At 49.2% G+C, this 23,098-nt stretch overlaps 1 protein-coding gene across 1 annotated transcript; it reads right to left on the bottom strand.

Annotated features, from left to right (window-relative positions):
* Window positions 1–937: 937 nt before the first annotated feature.
* LOC142766931 (BTB/POZ domain-containing protein 6-B-like) lies at window positions 938–15,928 on the bottom strand. Its single transcript, XM_075868126.1, has 3 exons — window positions 15,846–15,928; window positions 3,680–3,900; window positions 938–1,534 (listed from the first exon to the last, which is right to left on the bottom strand). The coding sequence occupies exons 2-3, from the start codon at window positions 3,793–3,795 to the stop codon at window positions 949–951; spliced, it is 702 nt and encodes a 233-aa protein (XP_075724241.1). The 5' UTR covers window positions 3,796–3,900; window positions 15,846–15,928; the 3' UTR covers window positions 938–948.
* Between the last annotated feature and the right edge of the window lie 7,170 nt (window positions 15,929–23,098).

The raw sequence follows: 23,098 nt of genomic DNA, 5'->3' as shown, positions 1-23,098 counted from the left end.
GTCTTAAAAAGCGCGCCTTTTTCACAAACAGATACCATGCAGCGAGTGCAGTGACCTTTGTGCGCCCGGTAGCTACAGCAGAATCGTTGCAGTGAAAGCCTGCAGTGTACTGTTCTCCCCACCGCGAGGTATGCGTGCGCACACGTAAGCATCCAACCCCCCCCCCCCCCCCCCGCTTCCGCAGCGGGGCGAAGTACATGCGGCAGATGAACGCATCAGCGCGCGTCACCGCGTCGTCGTGATCTGCCGACGCGCGCTCATTGCGCCATCTCGCTGGTAATGCACGCACCATAATAGTTCCCCTAAGTTCGCCATTACGAGCGGTAAGAGGCAATGGCGAACTTGCCATTTTGAAACAGCTTGCCATTTCAACGTCGAAGGAGGTACTCCTAAATTAATCAGTGGCAAGAGGTCGGACGTTGGACAAACAACCCTCAATAAATCAGACAACAGGTAGACAAAACGAGCTGCAACATTTACAGCATTTGAGCTAAGGTGTAATGACAGAATGAATTGGTATTTTTCATCACTGAGCCTCTGCTGGTCCCCCTTTCACCCAAGAGGAAATGAAGCGACTCATTAAGGCCCAGGACCAGACCTCTCAAATCCTGGCCGTCCAGAGGGCCCGCGCGAGGGCCGTCAGGTTTAACCTGATGGTCCCCGAGTGGGCCTAGCCAGGTGACGCTGAGTTTACTCGCGTCTATTGTGGACCGAATAAAGTTGTTTCACTCACTCACTGACGGATATGACCTACGTTCATGAGAATGATTCGTTCATTGATAAACCGCGGTTGAATTATCAATTACCATTTGTTTTGTTTTCCGTTTTATTGTTATGAATTATCACATAACGTGTCACCAGCAACAAAGCATCTCTTCAAGCAAGTTCGGGATTATGGTGGGCTTCATGAGAAATATGCGCACGTGATCCCAGCATGTTTTTGTATTACTACGCTCGATTCTTTCGGATCTTGGAGAAACCCTCTGGCATGGCCATCGAGCGTCCCTTGATGATGTTGCTTAATATGGCCAGCGCTTCGGCGTCGGTGAAGATTTTCCATGCGATGGGACCTTGGACGAACTCAGTGGCCGTCAGCGCGAGGAACCGCAACTCGGGAAAGAGCGGCAGCATAACGGCGCGAATGTCGGACCGCTGATCGTCCTCGAAGAAGTGCGTGAGCCACTGTTGCTTCGCCCAGTCATACACGGATTCCACCACAATCGCCTCGGGCACGTTGGTTGCGTGGCGCAGGATGTATCGCACGGTACGCTCGGTTGAATGAGGAAAATTGCGTGCACCTATCACTCCAAGAGTGTCTCTACGGATGAGGGCCTTCGCGGGAGAGTCCAGCTCATCTTCGCTCATGGTGAGAAAGCAATCCAGAAAGGGACACACGTCCATCGGCCCCAATCGAGCGTTGACAAAGGAAAGGCACTTCTCCTCCAGCTTCGGAACGAGGTACTTGGCGGCGGCTGTCCGGGTGCAGGCGGCCTGATGCGCGTTAGCCACTTCTAGATTCCCGCTGTAGAAGTACCTGCATGCATTGAAAACTCGTGTAACCGGCCAGTTGCAATGATTTCCTTCGGCTCTCAACGAATACACTGTAACGGCTCAACACTGTGTGTGCAGTAGGCACCGCTATTTTTTAGCGTTTGCTTTTTTGAACTGTTTCCACACAATATTCTGGGGTATGGACAAGAATCAAACTCTATAGTTTGCAGCTTTGCGTTGGAGCTGATGATAAATGTATGAATTGCAGTAAAACGTGGCAGAAAAATAGATATGTGGGGTAATAAATACATATATAACTACATGTAATGACTTGTGCTGATGTGTGGAGGGGTGCTAGCTGCATAATATTTCATATGGGTGTTGTGCGACGTCGACAACAGGGTCGATGCTGCTCCCTACCTTACAGAAAATATGAAGGGTAATTCAGTTTAACACGGTTGTACGCAAAATGACAGCACAAAGCGAGGGACATAGAACACGGCGAAAACAATCAACTGAAACTTTATTGCATCAACCAACATATATAGCGCTTATATAAATACGTGTGGATGAAACAGTTAGTTGAGCAGTGAAATGATGAATAAGTGACGAGCTCCCAGAGAGGCCAGCTAAGCGGCAAGTACAGTGACCGGTGGTTTTGCGACTCATGTGTTACCAGCTTTGTTGAAAAAAAAAAAAAACTGGCTTCTTGAATTTCACGCGCTACGCAATCCTTCAAACTAGATTTGACTGATGTATCACCGAGCAAGGATATGCAGCCATGTTCACTACAATGCAAAGAAAGATTAGAACATGGTTACTTGGTTGTCCCTTTGGTGAACCTGTGTGATCTATAAACCTTTTATTGACACAGCACTCGGTTTCTGTAACATAACGCTTCACACACGAAAAGCGGAATGTCGGACACCACACTGGTGGAGAATGGAACTTCTCTGGCCATACGCTTGACTTTGCAACTATCCTTGCCTTGCTCTTCACCCTCGACCTTCCTCTCTACAGCTGCGCAAATGCTGCCTAAAATGTTGCTAGCCGAAAGAAAACATTGCATACGTACCTCGCTCCCACTTTTCTAAAGCTGTGTGAGACACCATGGAGGCATGAAATGCTGGAAACCGGCAATTCCTTCGAGCGTATACAATGTTCAGAACCTTTCGCTGGCGCTTTGAAGTCTCGGACAACTGTTCAGGCCAGCTTTGCTAAATGCAGTAAACTCGTATTGGCGAGCACCACGGTCTTGGAGTGAACGGACACAGTAGAGGTGGTTGGAACAAACCAAACAACACGCATTTATTGAACTACCTCTAGAATGACAATTTCGTCAGCCGAATAATTACACATCAATTGTGATCAACACGCTCAACAACCTTAAACAAAATTACACAACCCTCAACAAGATAACAAACCCAATAACGCATCCAAGGTGGCGTCGCCAACGCTTCACTTACCACGAGAGCCCCCGACGCGCAACCCGCGGTGCCACGCACCGGGGACCCACGCTAGAGACAGCCGTTCGCGGCAACCGGCACGCGCAAAAAAGACCACCTTAATTCTGGCGCGCCGCATCCGAGGCTTGCCACGAGGCGTCGCCGACGGCGCTACCGTTTTCTAACCACGATGATGATGGTGGCGGTAAACGCCCACAAGCACAACGCCACCGACCGTTCAATAGGTGTGACCCCTACATGCGGCTTCTGCGCGAGACACGTGCGCCTTGAGGCACTAGATACTTTACATGAAGCGTCGGCACTTCCACAGCCTGGACAATTCAACCTTGAGCCTGTCCAGTTGCCTCCCGAGCCTTTCCTCCATGTTGGGCAGACAAAAGATAATTTACACCTAAATCAACTTTTTTTTATGTCCTAGAGAGCTGGCTGATATGTTACCATGATGGTTCGCTGAGATTTTGAGCGATGCGCATGATGAAAACCTCATAAAGAGGAGCGAAGTTGGTAGTGCTCAATCATTAATTATTTGCTCAATGCAAGCCTGTGGCGAAACGACCAAATGTGCTTGTATCGCTTAGAAATGCCCCTAATTAAATAAACTGACCGACGGACGAGCAAACCGTTACCTTGTGTTCACTGACACAACACAATCACTATCGTCACAGTAGGCCTAATTACAAAATCATCCTGACAGACAATAAAGTGAGGAATCGGGAGCGTACCGCAAGAGGCCTCTGACACCATCCGGGTGTAGGTCAGTAATGACTATGCGATCTTCCTTGGCGAAGTCGCCGTAAAACATGGCCTTGAACACGTCATTCTGTAGAGCCAGGATCATCTTGTGGGCCCTGAAGGTAGACTGACTGCCCGGGAAGTGCGAACAGTTGACGGAGATCTCCACATCGGCAAGATATCCAGCCTCGAGGCAACTGGACAGTGAAAACTGCAAGGAAGATGAGCTCTTAAAGGGCCACTCACCAGGCCCCATATCACACTTTAGTTAGACCATGGAAGTTGTTGGGTGTCCAATGAGCAGAGCTTTTTGTTTTTTTAAAATGCGGAGCATTTGTAGTGAACTTCGGTGACTTTGAGCATATCTATCTATCTATCTATCTATCTATCTATCTATCTATCTATCTATCTATCTATCTATCTATCTATCTATCTATCTATCTATCTATCTATCTATCTATCTATCTATCTATCTATCTATCTATCTATCTATCTATCTATCTATCTATCTATCTATCTATCTAGCCGCCTACGACTTTTATCTCTCCTGGTCGTTTCTCTCATGGTATCAATACCAAACTTGGTATGGCATAACATGAATGTATGAAAAACATATTTGACTAGTCATAACATGAAAATCATACATTTCATGATTGTGCCGCTCTTGCGGTGGTTTCGTTCACACGGAATGTTGCAAAATAGGTATGGTATGGCATGATTGCATGGCGAACACAAGCGACAGACCATAATATGAAAATCATCAAATGCGTGTCATGTAACAACATGACTACATGCCACACTCATGATTTGCTCGCGGCCGTTTCGCTAGTGTCACATATACCTAACTTGGTATTACAGTACGTGAATGCATGACGAAGGTATTTGACTGGTGCAAACATGATAATCATGACATGCGTGTCATGTAACAACATGACTACATGCCCCACTCATGATGCGCTGGCGGTCGTTTCACTAGCTTCTCTTATACCAAATTTGGTATTACGCAACGCGAATGAATGACGAAGGCATTATACTGGTGCAAACATGATAAAAATGAGATGCGTGTCATGTAACAACATGACTACTTGCTACACTCACGATGCGCTCGTGGCCATTTCGCTAGCTTCGCATGTACCAAACTCGGTATTACGTGACGCGCACGGACAACATAGATAAATGACACATCCAAACATGATAATCCCAACATGCGTGTTATGTAAGAACATGACTACATGCCACACTGATGATGCGCTCACGGCCATTTCACAAGCTTCACATCAACGTTACTAGATACTTTTTTCAGTTTGCAAACTGCTGCGCCGCGAGTGTCACCCTTCCCTGTACCGGTTGTTATGCCAGCGAGTCCCCGTCAAACGTCCGTGCCTCGGAAAAAGGCAATCTGGGTCAAGGCCAGCCCGCAGTCTGCCTGACGCGAACATCTCAACGGCGTGAACACGCGCGGCGCCTCTCTCGCCCACGTGCATTGAGTCAGCGGCGCACGTGACAGCGAGCCGGCGTTCTCGTGTCGGGTGGTCTGACGCATGGCGCGGCAACCCCATTGGAAGAATCTGCGCTGACGACCAGCGGCGCTTCTGATTGGACATTTTGGTTGGACCCGGTGTAAATAAAAGAAGCCCTGCGGCGCGTCGCGATCGGCGGTCCTATGTGAGAGGCGTCCCCGTGTCGGAGTGCCGACATGTGTGTGAGTCAGCGGTCTTAGGCGAAAGACTGACCTATGTGTTAGAGAGAAGAGCTCGGCTCTTCGAGTCTCTGCCGGCCCCAGTGCCGAAATTGTAACGCCTCTGTATATATGCTGTACATAAACCTTGTTTAACTCACCGTCGTCTCGTCCGCTCGTCTCCTCAGCTCTGCGCAGAAGCAGTCGCGAGCTGAGAAACATACGCTACCAAACGGCTGGTGACCTTCCCGGCGGGGTCGAAAGCAGTGGCGCCTCCGGGACCGCGTCGGCGTCGCCGTCTTTCGCCACAGTGGTGGCTTCGGCGGGATCGGTCCGCCGTTTTTCAACAGTGGTGGCAGCGGTGGGATCGGCCGGCGTCAGCGACATCGATGCGGTGAGTGCCTGATGTTTTCCCCTCAGTTCACCAGACTACTCTAGCTCAGGTTGTAGTAGTTTAGAGAAGGGCTGTGTGAAGCATTAGAGTGAGCTTTGATCGTTTCAAGCAAAGTCGAAGTGCTTTGAAACCAAAGTTAATGCGGAGGGGGTAAACACGGGAGAGTGAAAAGTTGCTTGCGCGTCTTGCTAGTTGACTTATAGTGGGTACGGCAAGTAAATTCTTAACAGGGGCAAACAGCAAGAGGCTAGTGTGAACGATGGAGAACCTTAAAGTGAAGGAACTCATCGAAATTTGTGAGGAACTCGGCATTACTTTGGGCCGTGCGAAACGAAAGCAAGCGATCCTTGAGATCATGAAGGATGAGGGAGTGTCGGCTGAGGAAGTCGATGAGGCCTGGGTAGAGATCAAAGCACGCCGCGAGGAGGCTGAAAGGCGAGAAGTTCGCGAACGTGAAGAAGTTGAAAGGCGCGAACGTCGCGAGCGCGAGGAGGCCGAGAGACAAGAGCGTCTCGAGTTGAAACGACTAGAATTGGCAATCCTACAGTGTTCGCAGGCGCCTAGCGTAGCTTCTCCGACGATTCAGGTCAGCGGTTTTAGAATTCGGGACCAACTGCCACCGTTCGTAGTAGGCGAGGACATGGCGAAGTATCTCGTCAAGTTTGAACACGTCTGTGAGCGAAACGCTTTGGAGCGGTCTCTTTGGGCGCAGAACCTGTTAGCTCTTCTTCCCGGCGAAGTGTCCGACGCGATAACTTGCTTGTCTAGGGAAGCGTTTGAGAGCTATGACGAGGTTAAGGAAGTGCTCTTGAGACGTTATAAGTTGTCACCCGAGGCTTTCAGGCAAAGGTTCCGGTATGCTGAAAAGGGGAATGAGTCACACGTTGACTTCGCGTTTCGTCTTAAAGCCGATTTAATTGAATGGCTCAAGGGCGAAGGTGTTTATGACGACCGCGATAAAGTGGTGGAATGCGTTGCATTGGAGCAATTCTACCGCTGCATCGAGGAGGATGTTAAACTTTGGCTGCAGGACAGACTTGGGGAAGTACAGTTAAATAAGGCAGCTGAGTTAGCTGAGGAGTATTATACTCGCCGAAAGTTGCATAGCAGGGCAGTGCGCGTTGAAAAGGATGAGAGAAAAGAGGGCTTTTCAAGGAAACCTGATCAACGGAAACCCGTTCCGCACCGTAATTTCAAAAAGGACCCATCTCTTACTAAGGACAGTGTAGGGGAAGGGCAAGCAGAAGCGGAGAAATCGAGTGAGGTTTCTACCACACAGGCTTTTGAATCGGAAAACAAACGGAAGCCGCTAATCTGCTACAACTGTAAAAAGGAAGGGCACATCGCGAGAAACTGTCAGGAAAAGTTTGCCTTCGCAACGATCCGAGAATCAGAAAAAAACATGCGGTTGCTGGAGCCGTATCTCCAAGAAATTAGGGTCAATGAGAAAACGTGCCGAGCACTTAGAGACTCAGCGGCAACCATGGACGTTGTCCATCCTTCATTGGTGTCTCCGGATGACTTCACAGGAGAATGCGCGTGGATCAGGCAAGTCGCCGAGGAGCAGAGTGTTCGCTTACCAATCGCCACCGTTGTCATTGAAGGCCCGTTCGGTAAGCTTTGCACCGAAGCGGCTGTGTCTGCCGCGCTGAATGGTCGTTTTTCTTATCTTTTCTCCAACAACTCGGAGCAGCTTCTCAAAGAGCAGGGCAAATCGTTCTTCCCCAACTTAGCGTGCATGGCTCCCACGCGATCGCAAGCGCGAAAGCTTTCGCGGAAGCTTGACTTGGTTCCATGCGGTGAACTCTCAAGTGACCTTGTCGGCGGGTCGACGGAACCCCAGAAAGGAAATTTTCCGCATGAGTCATGTGAGCAGTCACGCGAGCGGCGCGTCGCGGGAGCGGCCGGCGCGGTATGCGCTGGGGGAGACGACGTGGCGCCATTGAGTCAGAGCGAGAGGGTTGCAACGCTCTCGCCTGTTGCGGAAAGTTGGAGCGAGCTGCCGAGAGTTGATCGAGAGACGCTCATTCAAGGGCAGAGTGAGGATCTCTCGATTGAAGCGCTAGTGGAAAGCCAAATTGAAGCGCTCGTGGAAAGCCAGAAAAACGCGGCAAAAGTTCTGTCGAAGGAGCACTACGAGAAATCGGGGAAGAAGCGTGTTTTTGAAGTTGATAATCAGGTACTGCTGCTGCAGCCACCAAAAAGGAACAAGCTTGAGGTTGATTGGGAAGGGCCCGCTAAAGTATTATCGAAGCCTTGCGATACAAATTATGAGGTGCAAGTAGGAAGGCGGCAGAACAAAATTTACAACTTGATGAAACCCAATGTTCGATATCAAGCGGTCGTAAATCAGCTGTTGAAGGCTTCAGAGGAAGAGGAAGCAGAAATTTTGACTTCTAGTGAGGTAATTGAAGGGGGATCGAAAGTAATCCGGGAGCAGATAAACCTAGAGCCTAGCGTAAGTGAAGGAGGACCTGAGAAAGAGGACCTGAGAAAGATTGTTTCCGAGTTTGGGTATGTGTTGTCGGACCGTCCCGGAGACACGACGGTGATCGAACACGATATCGAGCTAAGCGGTGAGGAGTCAATCAGTAGCAAGCCGTATCGTTGTTCCCCTGTGCAACGTCGAAAGTGTGAGCCGCTCTTGGTGCCGCATAGGTATCGTCGCCTAAAAGTGGCCAGTTACTGAAGTGGGGCATGTTGCTCCACAGCGCAACTTTGACGTTCGCTAAAGAAAAAAAAAAGAAAAAGTAAACGCTAATGCAGGTGCATTGAGCAGTGCGTTCCAGCTAGTAACTTCTCAACCCTTCGGTTTCTGGCTGGCGATTCGGGGCAAAATTTTGACCTCATCACGACCTGGGCTGAGCGCTCTCGTTCAGAGTGATCTCAAGGGGCCAACTTTATGTGGTATTCTAATTCGTTGCGGGGTTGTAATTGTGAAAAATTCAAGTTCTTACTTTAGGAGTCTTTTGTCCCACATGTGCCTCTTGATGTAGAGGGAACGAAATTCCGATAGACACGTAGATAGGTATTTGTTGTTCTATACTTTGTCTGGTGTTCTGTTGGGTGACCGAGGGCACTTGCTTGTGTCGTGTGTTGTCTGTTGTCGAACCGTTCTTAGCAAGTTGCAGAACCATCGACAAGTGCTGAAACCGAAGAGGGTCGGAAGAGACGAGCGAAGTCGGCCAGCAAATTGTGGCGACAAGCCCGTGGAGCTGGGATCCGTCGTCAAAAATGGGATGTGTTCCCGGAACAGTCTGGAGCTGTATTCTCCCCATGGCCCTGGAGGCGAACCTGGAGGGACCTGGCGAACGAGCGCACCTGACATCCGAGCCCCGTGGAAGCAGCTCGTCTTTCCGGTGCATTGTCTGGCGGCGGGGGTGCTGTTATGCCAGCGAGTCCCCGTCAAACGTCCGTGCCTCGGAAAAAGGCAATCTGGGTCAAGGCCAGCCCGCAGTCTGCCTGACGCGAACATCTCAACGGCGTGAACACGCGCGGCGCCTCTCTCGCCCACGTGCATTGAGTCAGCGGCGCACGTGACAGCGAGCCGGCGTTCTCGTGTCGGGTGGTCTGACGCATGGCGCGGCAACCCCATTGGAAGAATCTGCGCTGACGACCAGCGGCGCTTCTGATTGGACATTTTGGTTGGACCCGGTGTAAATAAAAGAAGCCCTGCGGCGCGTCGCGATCGGCGGTCCTATGTGAGAGGCGTCCCCGTGTCGGAGTGCCGACATGTGTGTGAGTCAGCGGTCTTAGGCGAAAGACTGACCTATGTGTTAGAGAGAAGAGCTCGGCTCTTCGAGTCTCTGCCGGCCCCAGTGCCGAAATTGTAACGCCTCTGTATATATGCTGTACATAAACCTTGTTTAACTCACCGTCGTCTCGTCCGCTCGTCTCCTCAGCTCTGCGCAGAAGCAGTCGCGAGCTGAGAAACATACGCTACCAAACGGCTGGTGACCTTCCCGGCGGGGTCGAAAGCAGTGGCGCCTCCGGGACCGCGTCGGCGTCGCCGTCTTTCGCAACAGTGGTGGCTTCGGCGGGATCGGTCCGCCGTTTTTCAACACGGTCAAAAAGCCGCAAGCGCGCCCCCTCTCGGCGGTGCCGTTTGACAACGGCACCGACGCTGTCAGCGTTGGCGTGATCTGCATGGTGCCGGGTGTTTTTTAATGTCTTCAACTCAGTCATCGCTTTCCCTGTGAGCTACACAGCTCACATGTGTCATGTGACGGTTCATGAATGTGAGAAAACATGCCTCGCTGCTTTTGTGACTGGTTGCCGAAGTGGGTACGATTCGACGAAATCCGCGGCCGAAAAGAGACATTTTTTCAAGCCTCCCGCTGACGAGGTGCGCCTCCAGAGATTTCAACCATAAATTAGAAAGCAAGGAAAAGGTGGCTGTAGCAAACAAAAAAGCACGTCTCCTGTAACTCTGGCTCTTGCCTTTGAAGAAAAGTGGCTTCCAGTTTGTTTGTTTCAGTGTTCAGTAAATTGTGTTTAATTTGACTTTGTTCAGTGTTCAATAAATTGTGTTTAATTTGACTTTGTGTTCTCGTCATCTCGCGCATTTTATCGCCTTAAAAAGGCCAAATTTTTATTGAAGTAGTTCGGTATCTTTCTACGCTATGCACTTCGATTCAGGTGCACGTTAGAGAAACCCCAGGTGGTTAAAATTTCCAAAGCCCTTCACTACAACGTGCCTCATAATCATATCGTGGTTTTGGCCCGTAGAACCTTCGATATTATTGTACGATGAGCCACGCACTACAGCCATCTAATGACGCCGGATATGTTAAAGTGTAAAGCCCAGAACGACTTGTTCGTTCCAGATAACTGAATCGTATGATTCGCATTATTTTAGAAGAAAGATACCGAACTACTTCAATAAAAATTTGGCCTTTTTAAGGCGATAAAATGCGCGAGATGACGAGAACACAAAGTCAAATTAAACACAATTTATTGAACACTGAACAAAGTCAAATTAAACACAATTTACTGAACACTGAAACAAACAAACTGGAAGCCACTTTTCTTCAAAGGCAAGAGCCAGAGTTACAGGAGACGTGCTTTTTTGTTTGCTACAGCCACCTTTTCCTTGCTTTCTAATTTATGGTTGAAATCTCTGGAGGCGCACCTCGTCAGCGGGAGGCTTGAAAAAATGTCTCTTTTCGGCCGCGGATTTCGTCGAATCGTACCCACTTCGGCAACCAGTCACAAAAGCAGCGAGGCATGTTTTCTCACATTCATGAACCGTCACATGACACATGTGAGCTGTGTAGCTCACAGGGAAAGCGATGACTGAGTTGAAGACATTAAAAAACACCCGGCACCATGCAGATCACGCCAACGCTGACAGCGTCGGTGCCGTTGTCAGACGGCACCGCCGAGAGGGGGCGCGCTTGCGGCTTTTTGACCGGTACAGGGAAGGGTGACACGTTGGGTGACACTCGCGGCGCCGCAGTTTGCAAACTGAAAAAAGTATCTAGTAACGTTGCTTCACATATGCCAAATGGTATTACGTCACGTGAATGGATGACAAAGGTATGTGACTGGTGCAAACATGATAATCATGAGATACGTGTCCTGTGAGAACTTCACTACAGCCACACTGAAGGCACCAATACACTTCGACGTGCGCCCTGGCGTTCGTTTTGTCGCGTCACACCGGCGACGCCATGCCAGGCGCTGATCTACCTGTCATATACTTGCAGGCGTGCACCGCGCTGCGTTCCTTCGACGCATGCGCACTTCAGCGCGTCCGGCGTCCCTCCGTGACGTCAAGAGGGGACGCAATGTTGACTGGGTAACGCATCGGCGCGAAATGAAGCATGTCGCATTTTGCACAGGTTGCCGTCAGTACGTGCCACCGGACGCTGGTCGCGCCTGGCGTCAGACTATAGAATGCTTGCGTTTCGCTAACGTTGCGTTGCCGTGCCAGCATGCGCGCGCGTCAAAGCTACATTGCAGTATATTGGGCCCTTCATTACACACTCGCGGCCGCTTTGCTAGCTCCACATATGCCAAATTCGGTGTTACGTGACGTCAATGAATGACGGAATATATGATTTGTGCAAACATAATGATTCTGACAGCACGTCATGTAAGAACATGAGAACTTACCACGCTCATTGCGTGCCCACGCCCGTTTAGCTAGCTCCACATATACTCAATTTGGTATCACGTGACGTGAATAGATGACGAAGGTAAACGACACATCCAAGCATGATAATCAAGAGACGGAAGTCACGTTCGGCATCATTTACCTTCACCTCGTAACATTGTGCTGATCTTAAAGTGACATGTCAACGTTTCTCATTCGTGCTCTGCATATTATTGAGTCCCACTGTACGTGAGATCTGCCCATTTTTTTTTTTTTTTGACCAGCGTTATTTTGGGGTCTACGGCATCTTTCTGCGAGATGGTTTGGAAACACTGGTTTAGATGCGGTAGATAGATCAGCACAATAAGCACGAACGCGTAGGAGCGTTCCACGGCTGTCGTCTGCTCGAGTAGCTGACCGCGGGGATACGAATGCATGGGAAACACCGGCACATTACCTCCGCATCTCGTTGCAATTCACGGGGAGAAAAATGAAAAACCAGAACGCTCCCATTCCCTTATTGCTTCTTATTATTGATCTAGTGATTCAATAATCTCTTCAAGCAACGAGTACATGAACTACGCATGTCGTGTTAAATAATTTTCACCATGTCACGTGCCACTGTTGCCAACGCCAGAGCATAGTCGTCTACTTAGAGGACCAACGTCCCTGCATTGCCGTGTACGTAGGGCCATTCATACGCGGATGTCATGCCCTCATTCTCTGGGCGCAAGCCTGCAAAAGGAAGGGGGAGCAGCGTTCATCTTGAAATTTGACCCATTTCCGCGACACCTAGCGTTGCAAATTTTGGCAGACGGGATCATTAACGTCTCATCTACCCATCGCGCGTTGTCAGCTTAAAATTGGTGAGCCTGGTGAGTGGCCCTTTTGGATAATAAATGCGCACGTCACAAACATTTAACCCATCGACATAAAGAAGTCTGTATGGTGTCCTACCGTTTGGTATTTCATCAATGAGACTACAGCTATCGCATTGCATGATCCAGTTAACAGGCTTGTCGTTAGCGGAACATGCATACATGGAGTAGCGAAAAAAGAGGGTGTGCGAACCTACAGCCACCTCGAGCTTTAATACTTAGTGAACCAAAAACTAGATTTATCTTTTTTTCCCTTTATATAGTGAAGCTGGGGACTCGTACTTTGCAGTGAAGGGTTTAATTTTCACTCGTGCGTTCACTTCAGCCACCTATCAGATAACCTCCTCCTATATAGTTATTTCTACGCTCTTAAAGTCTATTTTGCCCTACCTGTCCGTAAGCCCCAGTACTTTGAGGAACTCTGCGCCATCATCCTGAACTCTAGGGCGAAGCCCTTTACAGAACATTATGAAGTGTTCGGCAGTTTCCTCCTCCTCTCCACACGCACTGCATACCGTGTCTACACCTTCGTATTTGGGCCGATATGTCTTGGTTCGCAGTACTCCCGTCCAGGCCTCAAAGAGTAGAGAGCTACCCCGAGTACTATCATAGATCCTTGGCAATGTCCTGCTTAAAAGTTCGACAGATCTCTAGTGTGGACTTCTTCATCATGCCGATTATCCGCATATCGGTCTCCATTTTCTCCACCTTCTTCTTAACCGATAGGTATTTTTGATTTGGCCCCCTACTATTTTTTAAGTATTTACCCGTCAATTTTCTGGTTCGCTTCCTCCATTTTGTATCGACATTATTCATCTACAAGTAGCTGAAAGCCTAGCCCGACGCTCCTCGCCCATTTCTCTCAATCGCCTCTGAAAATTTATCTTGCTGCTAGCTACCCTGTCCTCAAATGATGTCCATCCCATATCAGCTTGTTCTCTCTGATTTGGTGCATTCCCGTGCGCTCCTAAAGCAAGCCTACCTATTCCACGTTGCTTAATTTCTAATCTTGCTTGAACTTCTGATCTCATGCACAAGACCGCATTGCCGAACGTCACACCTGAAACCACGACCCCTTTCCATATTCCTCTCACATCATACCTATTGTAATTCCACAGTGCCCTATTTTTCATCAGTGCTGCATTCTTGTTACCTTTAGTCGTTCCGTATATTTCGTGATCCATTAGGTACTCGGTCCCATTGCTTATCCATACGACCAGATATTTGTATTTGTTATTTCTAGCGTGACCTCCTGCATGAAAGCTCAGTACCTTCGTTATCGCTTAAAAATCATGACTGTTGATTTTGCTTAATGAATCCGAAATCTAACCTATCTCCCTCATTACCGCAGATCTCCATCAATCGCTGCAAATATTCTTGTTGTCGGCCATCAGCACTATATCATCTGCGTACATCAATGCTGGTAGGGCCTGTTCAATGAGTTTTTCTTGCTTGACAAAAGAGAGGTTGAAGCAAAGTCCACTTCCCTCTAATATGACTTCTAATCCTTGTAGGTACATCATAAATAACAAGGGAGACAGAGGACACCCCTGCCTAAGCCCCCGTTTTAACTCTGCGGGATTGGATACCTGTTTTTCACGCTTTATATCTACCTTATTACTTTTATAGATATCTTTGAAAATATTAGTGACTCCACCTTCCAAACCTAGTGTGCCCAGTATTTTCCACAAGTCCTCCTGAACCACGCTATCGTACGCTCCCTTGATATCCAAAAATTCTAGCCATAGCGGTCTGTGTTCCCTTTCTGCAATTTCTATGCACTGCGTCAGTGAGAACAGATTGTCTTCCGACCTCCTGTGTTTCCGAAACCCATTCTGCAGTTCCCCCAGCACCCTCTCATCCTCTATCCATGCCTGCAGTGTTTCCCTTATAATCTGCATTGCCAGCCTGTAGACCACATATGTCACTGTTGTTGGGCGGTAGTGGTTTATGTCAGCTTTGCCCCCTTTCGTTTATAGATCATGTTCATCCTGCTAAGTTTCCATCCATCAGGGACTTCACCATCGATTATTATTTCGCTCACTGCCACTCTCAAAGTCTGCTTAGACTTCGGATCCAATGTATTTATCAGCATAATAGGAATCCCATCTGGGCCTGTTGATGTACTACTAGAAACCCTCTTCACAGCCCTTTCCCAATTTCGTTGTGAAAATGGAGCCATTGCGCCAATTTATCCATCCTTGTATTTTGTGGTGAATAAGGCACTCATTTGTTGAAAATCTTCTGTCACCCTTGTTCTTATATGTTCCATAGCTTCGTCCCCTTCCAGTCTAGCACCTTGAGCTGTAGTTATAAACCTCTGCTCTAGGCTCGCTTCATTTCTTAGGGAGTTTAGTTGGTTCCAAAATTTCGCAGCTGCCTTTATATCTTTATATGTACTTCTGCCAGCCACTGAGCTTCCTTTCTTCTAATCTTTTCATTGATCATGAGGGATGCATCCCTTCTACAGCTTAGAAAGATTTCCCATTTTCTTTCAACATCATCTGCCGGTTCACCCAGCTGCTTAGCATGTCTGTTCCCTAGAAGCTTCCTGCCGTTTTGCTGTATGGCTCTCTTAACTTCCTCATCCCACCAACACTTGGGTTTGTGTCTTCTTTTCCGGGATGACTTGTCACGTGCCTTAGCAAGCTCTAACTCAAATAGTCTAACTAGATTCGTGTATGTCCACACTGTTTTATTGCCCTGAGTGATTACTTTCTCAATTTGTTTAGTAGCTATTTCTATTTTCCTTTCTGAATAAAAATTCTTCTGTAGTTACTCATCTTGTCTCTTTCCCACTTTCACTGCTCTTCCAAAACTTAGCTTAATACGTTTGTGATCACCACCCAGATTTCTGGAGACACATTAATCTATGCGCATTCCCCGGAGCCTATCATACACCAATGTGACATCAGCGCGTAATCTATCGTTGACTGCGGCCTTCATGGCCGCCCATGTTATTTGCCCTTCACACTTCTCAGTACTGTTACAAATGATGAAATCATGCCTTTCACACATATCCATGATAATTTTGCCTGTTGGGTCGGTATACCCATCTATGTCTTATATGTGCGCTTGAAACAATGAGCGGAAAAATTACACGTATTACCTCGGAATTACTCTCAGTTTGCGTCGAAACATCTTGGCGAGGAGGTGGAGAGCAGCGGTAGCATCGTTTGCTGTTGCGTCGGCATCTGTAACAGTAATCTGAAAAAGATAACACAGAAAAAACCAAGGGACCATGGATGACAGAAGACATTGTTCGCCACCACGTAAACTGTGCTACGCTGCGAACTTACGTGGGATGGTTAACACGCCCTATCCAAGAAGTACTTCAATATAACCCCGATCATTCCCTTAACTTTCCTCGTAATATGATCTGCGCAAGATAGTTACATAAAAAACAGCAAAAAATATGCATAGAGCATACATAGAAGCGTAGAACTGTTACACAGGATGAACTATTCGCCCCGCCGCGGTGGTATAGTGGCTAAGGTACTCGGCTGCTGACCCGCAGATTGTGGGATCGAATGCCGGCGTCGGCGGCTGCATTTCCGATGAAGGCGAAAATGCTGTAGGCCCGTGTGCTCAGATTTGGGTGCACGTTAAAGAGCCCCAGGCGGACGAAATTTCTGAGCCCTCCACTACGGTTCCTCTCATAATCACATGGTGGTTTCGGGACGTTAAGCCAACGTATCCATTAGGCTGACTATTCGAGCCCCACCGCGGTGGTCTAGTGGCTAAGATGCTCGGCTGGTGACCCGCAGGGCGCGGGATCAAATCCCGGTTACGGCGGCTGCATTTTCCACGAAGCATAAATGCTGTACGCCCATGTGCTCAGATTTTCGTGCATGCTGAAGAACCCCAGGTCATCGGAATTACAGGAGTCCTTTACTACGGCGTCTCTCATAATCACATCATGGTTTTGGAACGTTACACCCCACATCAATCAATCAAAGCTATCGAAATTTGAGCCACATCATCAGTACCAAGTAGTTTCCCTGTCTTGCTGAGATATTTCAGGTGCTTTTTTTCCCTTGTGCTAACGGATTCTCTGTTCGATTTGAGAATTGTAAAACTGACGTCGCTTGCCTTTTTATTTTTTCTTGAAAGCGCGTGTATAAAGAAATTCACATGTTCGTTTCCCTTCGTTGTTTCAAAATGTTGCGTTCACTTGTTATTTTACCACGCTGCCAAGATTTCGAACAATGATTGCGATGGAAAAGTACTATAAACAAAATGTGGACCATCTCCCAGCAGGGAACCATGATGGAATGCGAAGCAGCAGCGGTGCGTACACCGTTAAGGCTCTGGAAGTTTCGACCATCGTGGGTTCTTCGACGTGCCTCCAAATCTGAGCACACGAGCCTACAACAATTGCAATGCACATTCACATTAACCCTGCTGAACCGGGCGTGGACGCGGCTGCTGGAAGGAACGTTTTTGAGCGAAACTCGGTGTAGCTTTTACTCGAGTAAACGTTTCCTTGAAACGCAAAGACACTGAAAGTGGGTTCGTGTAAGATTCATCGCAGATAAACGAGCCGAAAGAGTGTTGCGGGTCGTGGAGAGGGTCAAGCGAGAGAGAAGTGTGTGTGGCGACCGGGCAGCAACAAACACCACCTACGTGTGTTGGGAGGCGCCGGCAGCTGCTGCGGGTAAAGGAGAGATGATGATGATGAAAAACATTTATTACAAAAGAGAGAGGTACGGGGCCAAAGCATGACCCTGCTACATGGTCGGCGTCCTTAGTCCGGGACACCGCATGACGAGGCCCCTACTCGCGCCCGTCTCACCAGAGCCCGTTGAGACTAGTGATGAGCAGTTGAGGAGGGCAGTCTCCCATGCCTCTCGGGAAGGGGTAGGGGAAGGGGGTAGGTGGGGATTTTTCGTACATGCCCATACCATGTGGAAGATATCACACGTCTCCCCACAGTGTGGGCACCGCCCATCTGTGTTCGCATCGAAATGCTTTAGGATTGCAGGACAGAGTAGAGTACCTGTCTGCAGGCGCCCTAGAGTTCGCTCTTCCGCCTTACTCAGCCCCTTTGCAGGAGCCGGGTAAAGACGGTGAGTGTCACGATAATAGGTGAGAATTTCTTTGAACCGCAGCAGCGGTGTATTGGCCTCCGAGTCATAAGAGCCAAGGTGAGGAGCCCGGTGGGTAAGCGCTCGGGCGGCCGCGTCAGCGGCCTCATTACCTCGTAGGCCCTGATGTCCAGGAGCCCATACGATGCGTTTCGGGGCTGGATCAGCGAGAGCCCGTTTTAGAATTTGGCTGGCTAGGGGGGATATCTCTCCTACCAAGTAATGAGTACATGCTTTCCTGCAGTCCGTGATGATAACTTTCGAGTTGGGGTCCGCAGCAGCAAGCGCTATCGCGACTTCCTCAGCGCGCTCTGGATTTTGTGCTCGGAACGAGAGCCCATTGACATGCTTTTCCCGGTGAACTACAGAGGCCGTGTAAAATCCCGTGGGCGAAGGCCCTGCTATATCTACGTAGAATACACCAGGTCGGGAGCCGTGTTGCCTCTCAAGCGTCCGAGTCCGCGCCTGTCTTCTGCTTTCGTGCGTGTGCTTATCCATGTTACTGGGGGGTGGAGCGACCGAGAGCATATGCCGCCACAGTTCCGGAATACGCTCCGCCTCCTCTGCAGTGCAAGTGTGTTGTATATGTAAGTGGTTTAGCAGGCGGCGCCCGGGAGCCGTCTGCATGAGCCGCGTATATTGATTCATAAGGTGGGCCTCCCGCAACTCCTGGTAGGAGTTGAGCACACCTAACGCCTTCAGTTTGGCGTTGGAAGTGGCCACCGGGAGATCCAGAGCTCGTTTAGTAGCCTTACGAATGATGGCATCTATTCTTTCGTCTTCTTGCTTGTTAGTGCGAAGGTATGGGACGGCGTAGAGGATCCGGCTAGTCACGAAGGCATGCGCGAGCCGAAGCGCGTCCCTGCCTTGCAGACCACCCCGCTTGTTGGAAACGCGGTGGATCATGCGCCCTACCTGCTCGCCTATTCTCTTGAGTTTCGCTATAGTGGAGTCCGGTCTGAGTCTGTGGTGAATGAACAGGCCCAGAATCCGGAGCTCCTCCACCTCTCTGCTGGGAACCCCAGACAGGGAGATGTGTATGGCTGACTTATCTCTTGGCTTCGCTCTAACGTGCAGAAGCTCTGATTTGTTTGGAGCACATTGGAGTCCACAATCGTTGGCATACGCCTCGACTATGGATGCGGCCTGCTGAAGGCGTTCCTGCATTTCACCAAGGCTCCCTTCAGTGGTCCAGATTGTAATATCGTCGGCATATACTGCGTGTTGTGTGCCTTCCACCCTGGCCAATTCGCTTGGAAGGCGCATCATAGCAATGTTGAAAAGGAGTGGTGATAACACTGCTCCCTGTGGGGTACCCCGTGTTCCCATAAAGGAGAGAGTGACATGAGGGCGCAGATGCGACTCGACCGAATCGTTCCAACCACCGCAGCGGGGAGAACGTGGTGTGGCGCGTTGGCTCAAAGAAATGGACAGACAGCGTTACAAAGATTAGTCAAAGAGCGGCTGCGCATGTAATAACCAAAATGAAGAAGCACCATCCATTCAACCTATGAATGCCTGGCGCTACGTAGCTGTCTCATGGTCTGGTGTCGCGGACATCGGTCGTTGGATGCCTGAAGTAAATGGGAAGTACGCAGTCGTTCCCTTCTAATCGGGCCACAGTTCATCCACTTCACGCGCAAACCCGAACGGGCCTTCCCTTCACCCACAAACCTGAATGGACGATCGTAGCTACACCACAGCCTCGACGCCAGTGCTTTGCGGGCCTTGCGAGCTGCAAGCTGATTCGGATTTTCTGCGGGCGTGGTTGAGGCAAGCTCTAGCTGCGGCTCGCGTTACGACGCATGCACAGTGCCAGCGGCCACGCCGCAAAGGCTTTCGGTATACTTTATTCTAAAGTAACTATTGTAGAGAGGACGCAAAGCACATTCAGATAGATAAGTGGGGTTTAACTTCCGAAGACCACCTTATGATTATGAGAGACGCCGTACTGGAAGGCTCTGGAAGTTTCGACCATCGTGGGTTCTTCGACGTGCATCCAAATCTGAGCACACGAGACTACAACAATGGCAACGCACATTCACAATGGTGATTGACGCGTCCTAAAGAACGCATCATGACGAAAAGATCAATGCGAACATACGCAGTCGTTAGCCATGCAAACGTACGAGACAGCTGTTGCGACACTTATTCCAGATGCGGCCTCAGTCTCCACACGGTTTCAAAAGCAGAGACAGTAATGCTATCTCAGCTCTTAAGTGTATTCGTATAGAACCGGGTAATGCCAACGCCTTCAAAAAAAAAAAAAGAAAAGAAATGTACCACTTCTTCGAAGCGAATGGTGAGATAATGCGAATTCGTTGCGTAGAGTACATGACGGCGTTTCGCACGTTAGAACCCAGCATTAGGAGAATAATGTTTTCTTGTTTTCTTACACCGTGCAGCCAATAGGGGCGTTCCCCGCACGTGGTGTTTTTCTGTCGCGAGAAACGCACCTCGTTTCTAGCTCCAGTAGCTAGCGTTCTCGGCTCGGCATGGCGTTTCCCAGCGGCGTCTGGAGCGCACATTTGCGGGTGTTTTTGAGGGGCGCCCAGCCAGCGAACGGTTGAGAGTGAGGTGCGAGCGACCGGGAAAATTGGGCGCAGAAGAAAGAGAGAGCAATTGACGAGAAAAAGGAAGGCGAAACATTTCCTCTCCTTCACCTCCCCTCTCCTAAACTCTCGCACCAAATGCTCCGGTTGCTAGGGGCGACGATAAGCGCACACGGCCGCCGCTGTTGCTGTGGGAGGGGGGTGAGAGTGGCCCCGCGGACGCCATGCACAACGCCGTATGCCTGACATGCATTCGCATTTTAAACCCTTAGGCCTCAAACTGATCGATACGATGTCCTTCCATCAAACACGATACCCGTGACCACCAATGAGGTCAGAAGGGTGCTTCTTAAGCCTACGCTCGGTCAGTACCCATGCAATACCTAATTGGCGGCAAGATGTACATGTGCAAGTTTGCCTCGTCAGTGTGAAGTGGAGATCATTCCTTCGGCGACACACAATTGTCTTCACCGTTAGCTGTCAATCACATGGCGAGGTTTAATGAATAAAATGGAACCAGCGCGCACAAGGCAAGCTAAATTAGATATTTCTAGAGCACATCTACGAGCCGAAACCGACATCGAAATATCCAGGGAATGACGATGTCAATAAAAAAACCATGCTTCATAAGATAAGCTGTGTTACTTCACTTGGCAGACACCCGTTGTTGGTTATGCCTACTTTCTAATGTCTCGTTCTTAGTTAGTGTCCGTTACCACTAATGCTATTCGACCATTCCAGCAACTATAGGCGGCGCAGCAGTACGTCGAAATGGCGGACGAGACGGTGTTGTCGCGAGCGTGCACGTCAGCGTCGCAGAGCGTGAAGACGCGTTCATTGGTTCATGACTACTGAGAGACCAAACTGCGTCGCAGATTATCACCGTGCGACAGCTTCGGAGCACGGCTGCATGGCGCCGCCAGCGTCATTGGAACGGCCGGATAGCTGACACCACCGGTGACGGCAAAAAGTGCAAAAGTATTGTCAACAATCATGGCATGATCAACAACTGATACTGCAGGATACTGCATGAGTTTTACGCTGTCGATTATCGATGACTCAACCACGAGCAACTTACCACTCATTTCGTATCACGAGGAAGTGAGCGATCACGATGTACGGCGAGCACGTCGAGGCGTTTTCCGAATCTTCGGTCGACTCACCGTCGCTGAACGCTGTGGTAACAATGATGATGATCGTGGTAGAAAATAATCATATGGATTATCGCTATGGTATCGCCATGTAATCGAGGGGACGAGCTTAGCTAGCGTAATCTGATTGTAAAAAAATTAACAGAGGTTGATTGATTGATACGCGGGGTTTAATGTCCCGAAACCACCTTATGATTATGAGAGACACCGTAGTGGAAGGCTCCGGAAATTTCGACCGCCTGGAGTTCTTTAACGTGCACCCAAATCTGAGCACATGGGCCTACAACATTTGCGCCTCCACCGGAAATGCAGCCGCCACAGCTGGGATTAGATCCCGTGATCTGCGGGTCAGCAGCCGAGTACCCAAGCCACTAGACCACCATGGCGGGGTAGTTAGCAGTGGCTGTCTACCTACTGAAAAATAGTTCGTTGTGGGCAGTATGCTGGTCCAGTCACAGCCCTTGGCTTGTTAAAACGCAAGCACGCTAGCAAAACACGAGCACTGCGTGTGCGTGTATGACGGGGTGCGCGACCAGCGGACTGGTTGTCCGTTGGCGCACCCTTAGTTGGCACGGTTCCAGTGCACGGGGCGCTTGGAACTTCCGATTGAGTCCACCGGTTTTCGTGGAGAGAGAGAGAGAAACGTCTTCATTCACAAAAGCATGGAGAAGGAGGGCAGAGTAGAAAAAAGAACTTGCTTTGTGGAGTGGCTCTCACGACAGAGAGCATGAGAGGCGCAAAAAAGGAGCACAAGGGAACACCCTCATTCTGCCAATGAAGCAGAAAAAGTGTTGCCGCAGGTGCTCGAAATCTGCCAATGAATGACACGATTGGTTTGTCGTACAATGTATCGCCTGGGTTGCTAGCGATCACCCGAGATCTGTAGTATATGTCGGTGATGGCTATTCGCTATATATATACGACGATCACATAATTTGTAGCTTCATTTATGCTTAAATGCAGTATCATGATACAAATAATTGCCAGGTTTTTCTGGAAGAACCTTTATTTACCACACCAATATGAGTGGAGTAAGTCATCTTTGAAATAGAACTCTTAGGAATTTCGATTGTTGTTTAATCACGCCCAATTCACAAAGGTGACGCAAAAGAAGTGAACGCGCAGCTCATTCGCATGGAGCCATGATGCGCGTTGGTTCGTCCACGCATTTTCTGCTTCGTTTGACATTTGGAGCCATTCATGTTGCTTCCGTTCACTTTCTACAGCAGAGCTTTAGCTCCTTATGCTCGACGTTTTCATTTTGTCGTACTTAGACATATGTCAACATATGATGAAATGGCACGCGTTCTCTTCGTCTTCTTCTTCATATTTCTCCTCTTCTGTTTTGCTCCGAGAGTTCACGCGCCAATTTGTACGGTGCGAGATGCACTAACTGTGATGTGCGACAGACCGAATACCAAAGATGAAAGAAAGAAAGAAAGAAAGAAAGAGGGAAAGGAAGGAAGGAAGGAAGGAAGGAAGGAAGGAAGGAAGGAAGGAAGGAAGGAAGGAAGGAAGGAAGGAAAGGGCATAATTTATTGATGACGTGAGCACCGTAAGCACTTTGGTATC

Source organism: Rhipicephalus microplus, chromosome 7 (genome assembly GCF_043290135.1).
Source record: "Rhipicephalus microplus isolate Deutch F79 chromosome 7, USDA_Rmic, whole genome shotgun sequence".
NCBI classification, from domain to species: Eukaryota; Metazoa; Arthropoda; class Arachnida; order Ixodida; family Ixodidae; genus Rhipicephalus; species Rhipicephalus microplus.
The sequence above is the reverse complement of the archived record's forward strand: the minus strand, read 5'-3'. Positions and strand labels throughout refer to the sequence as shown.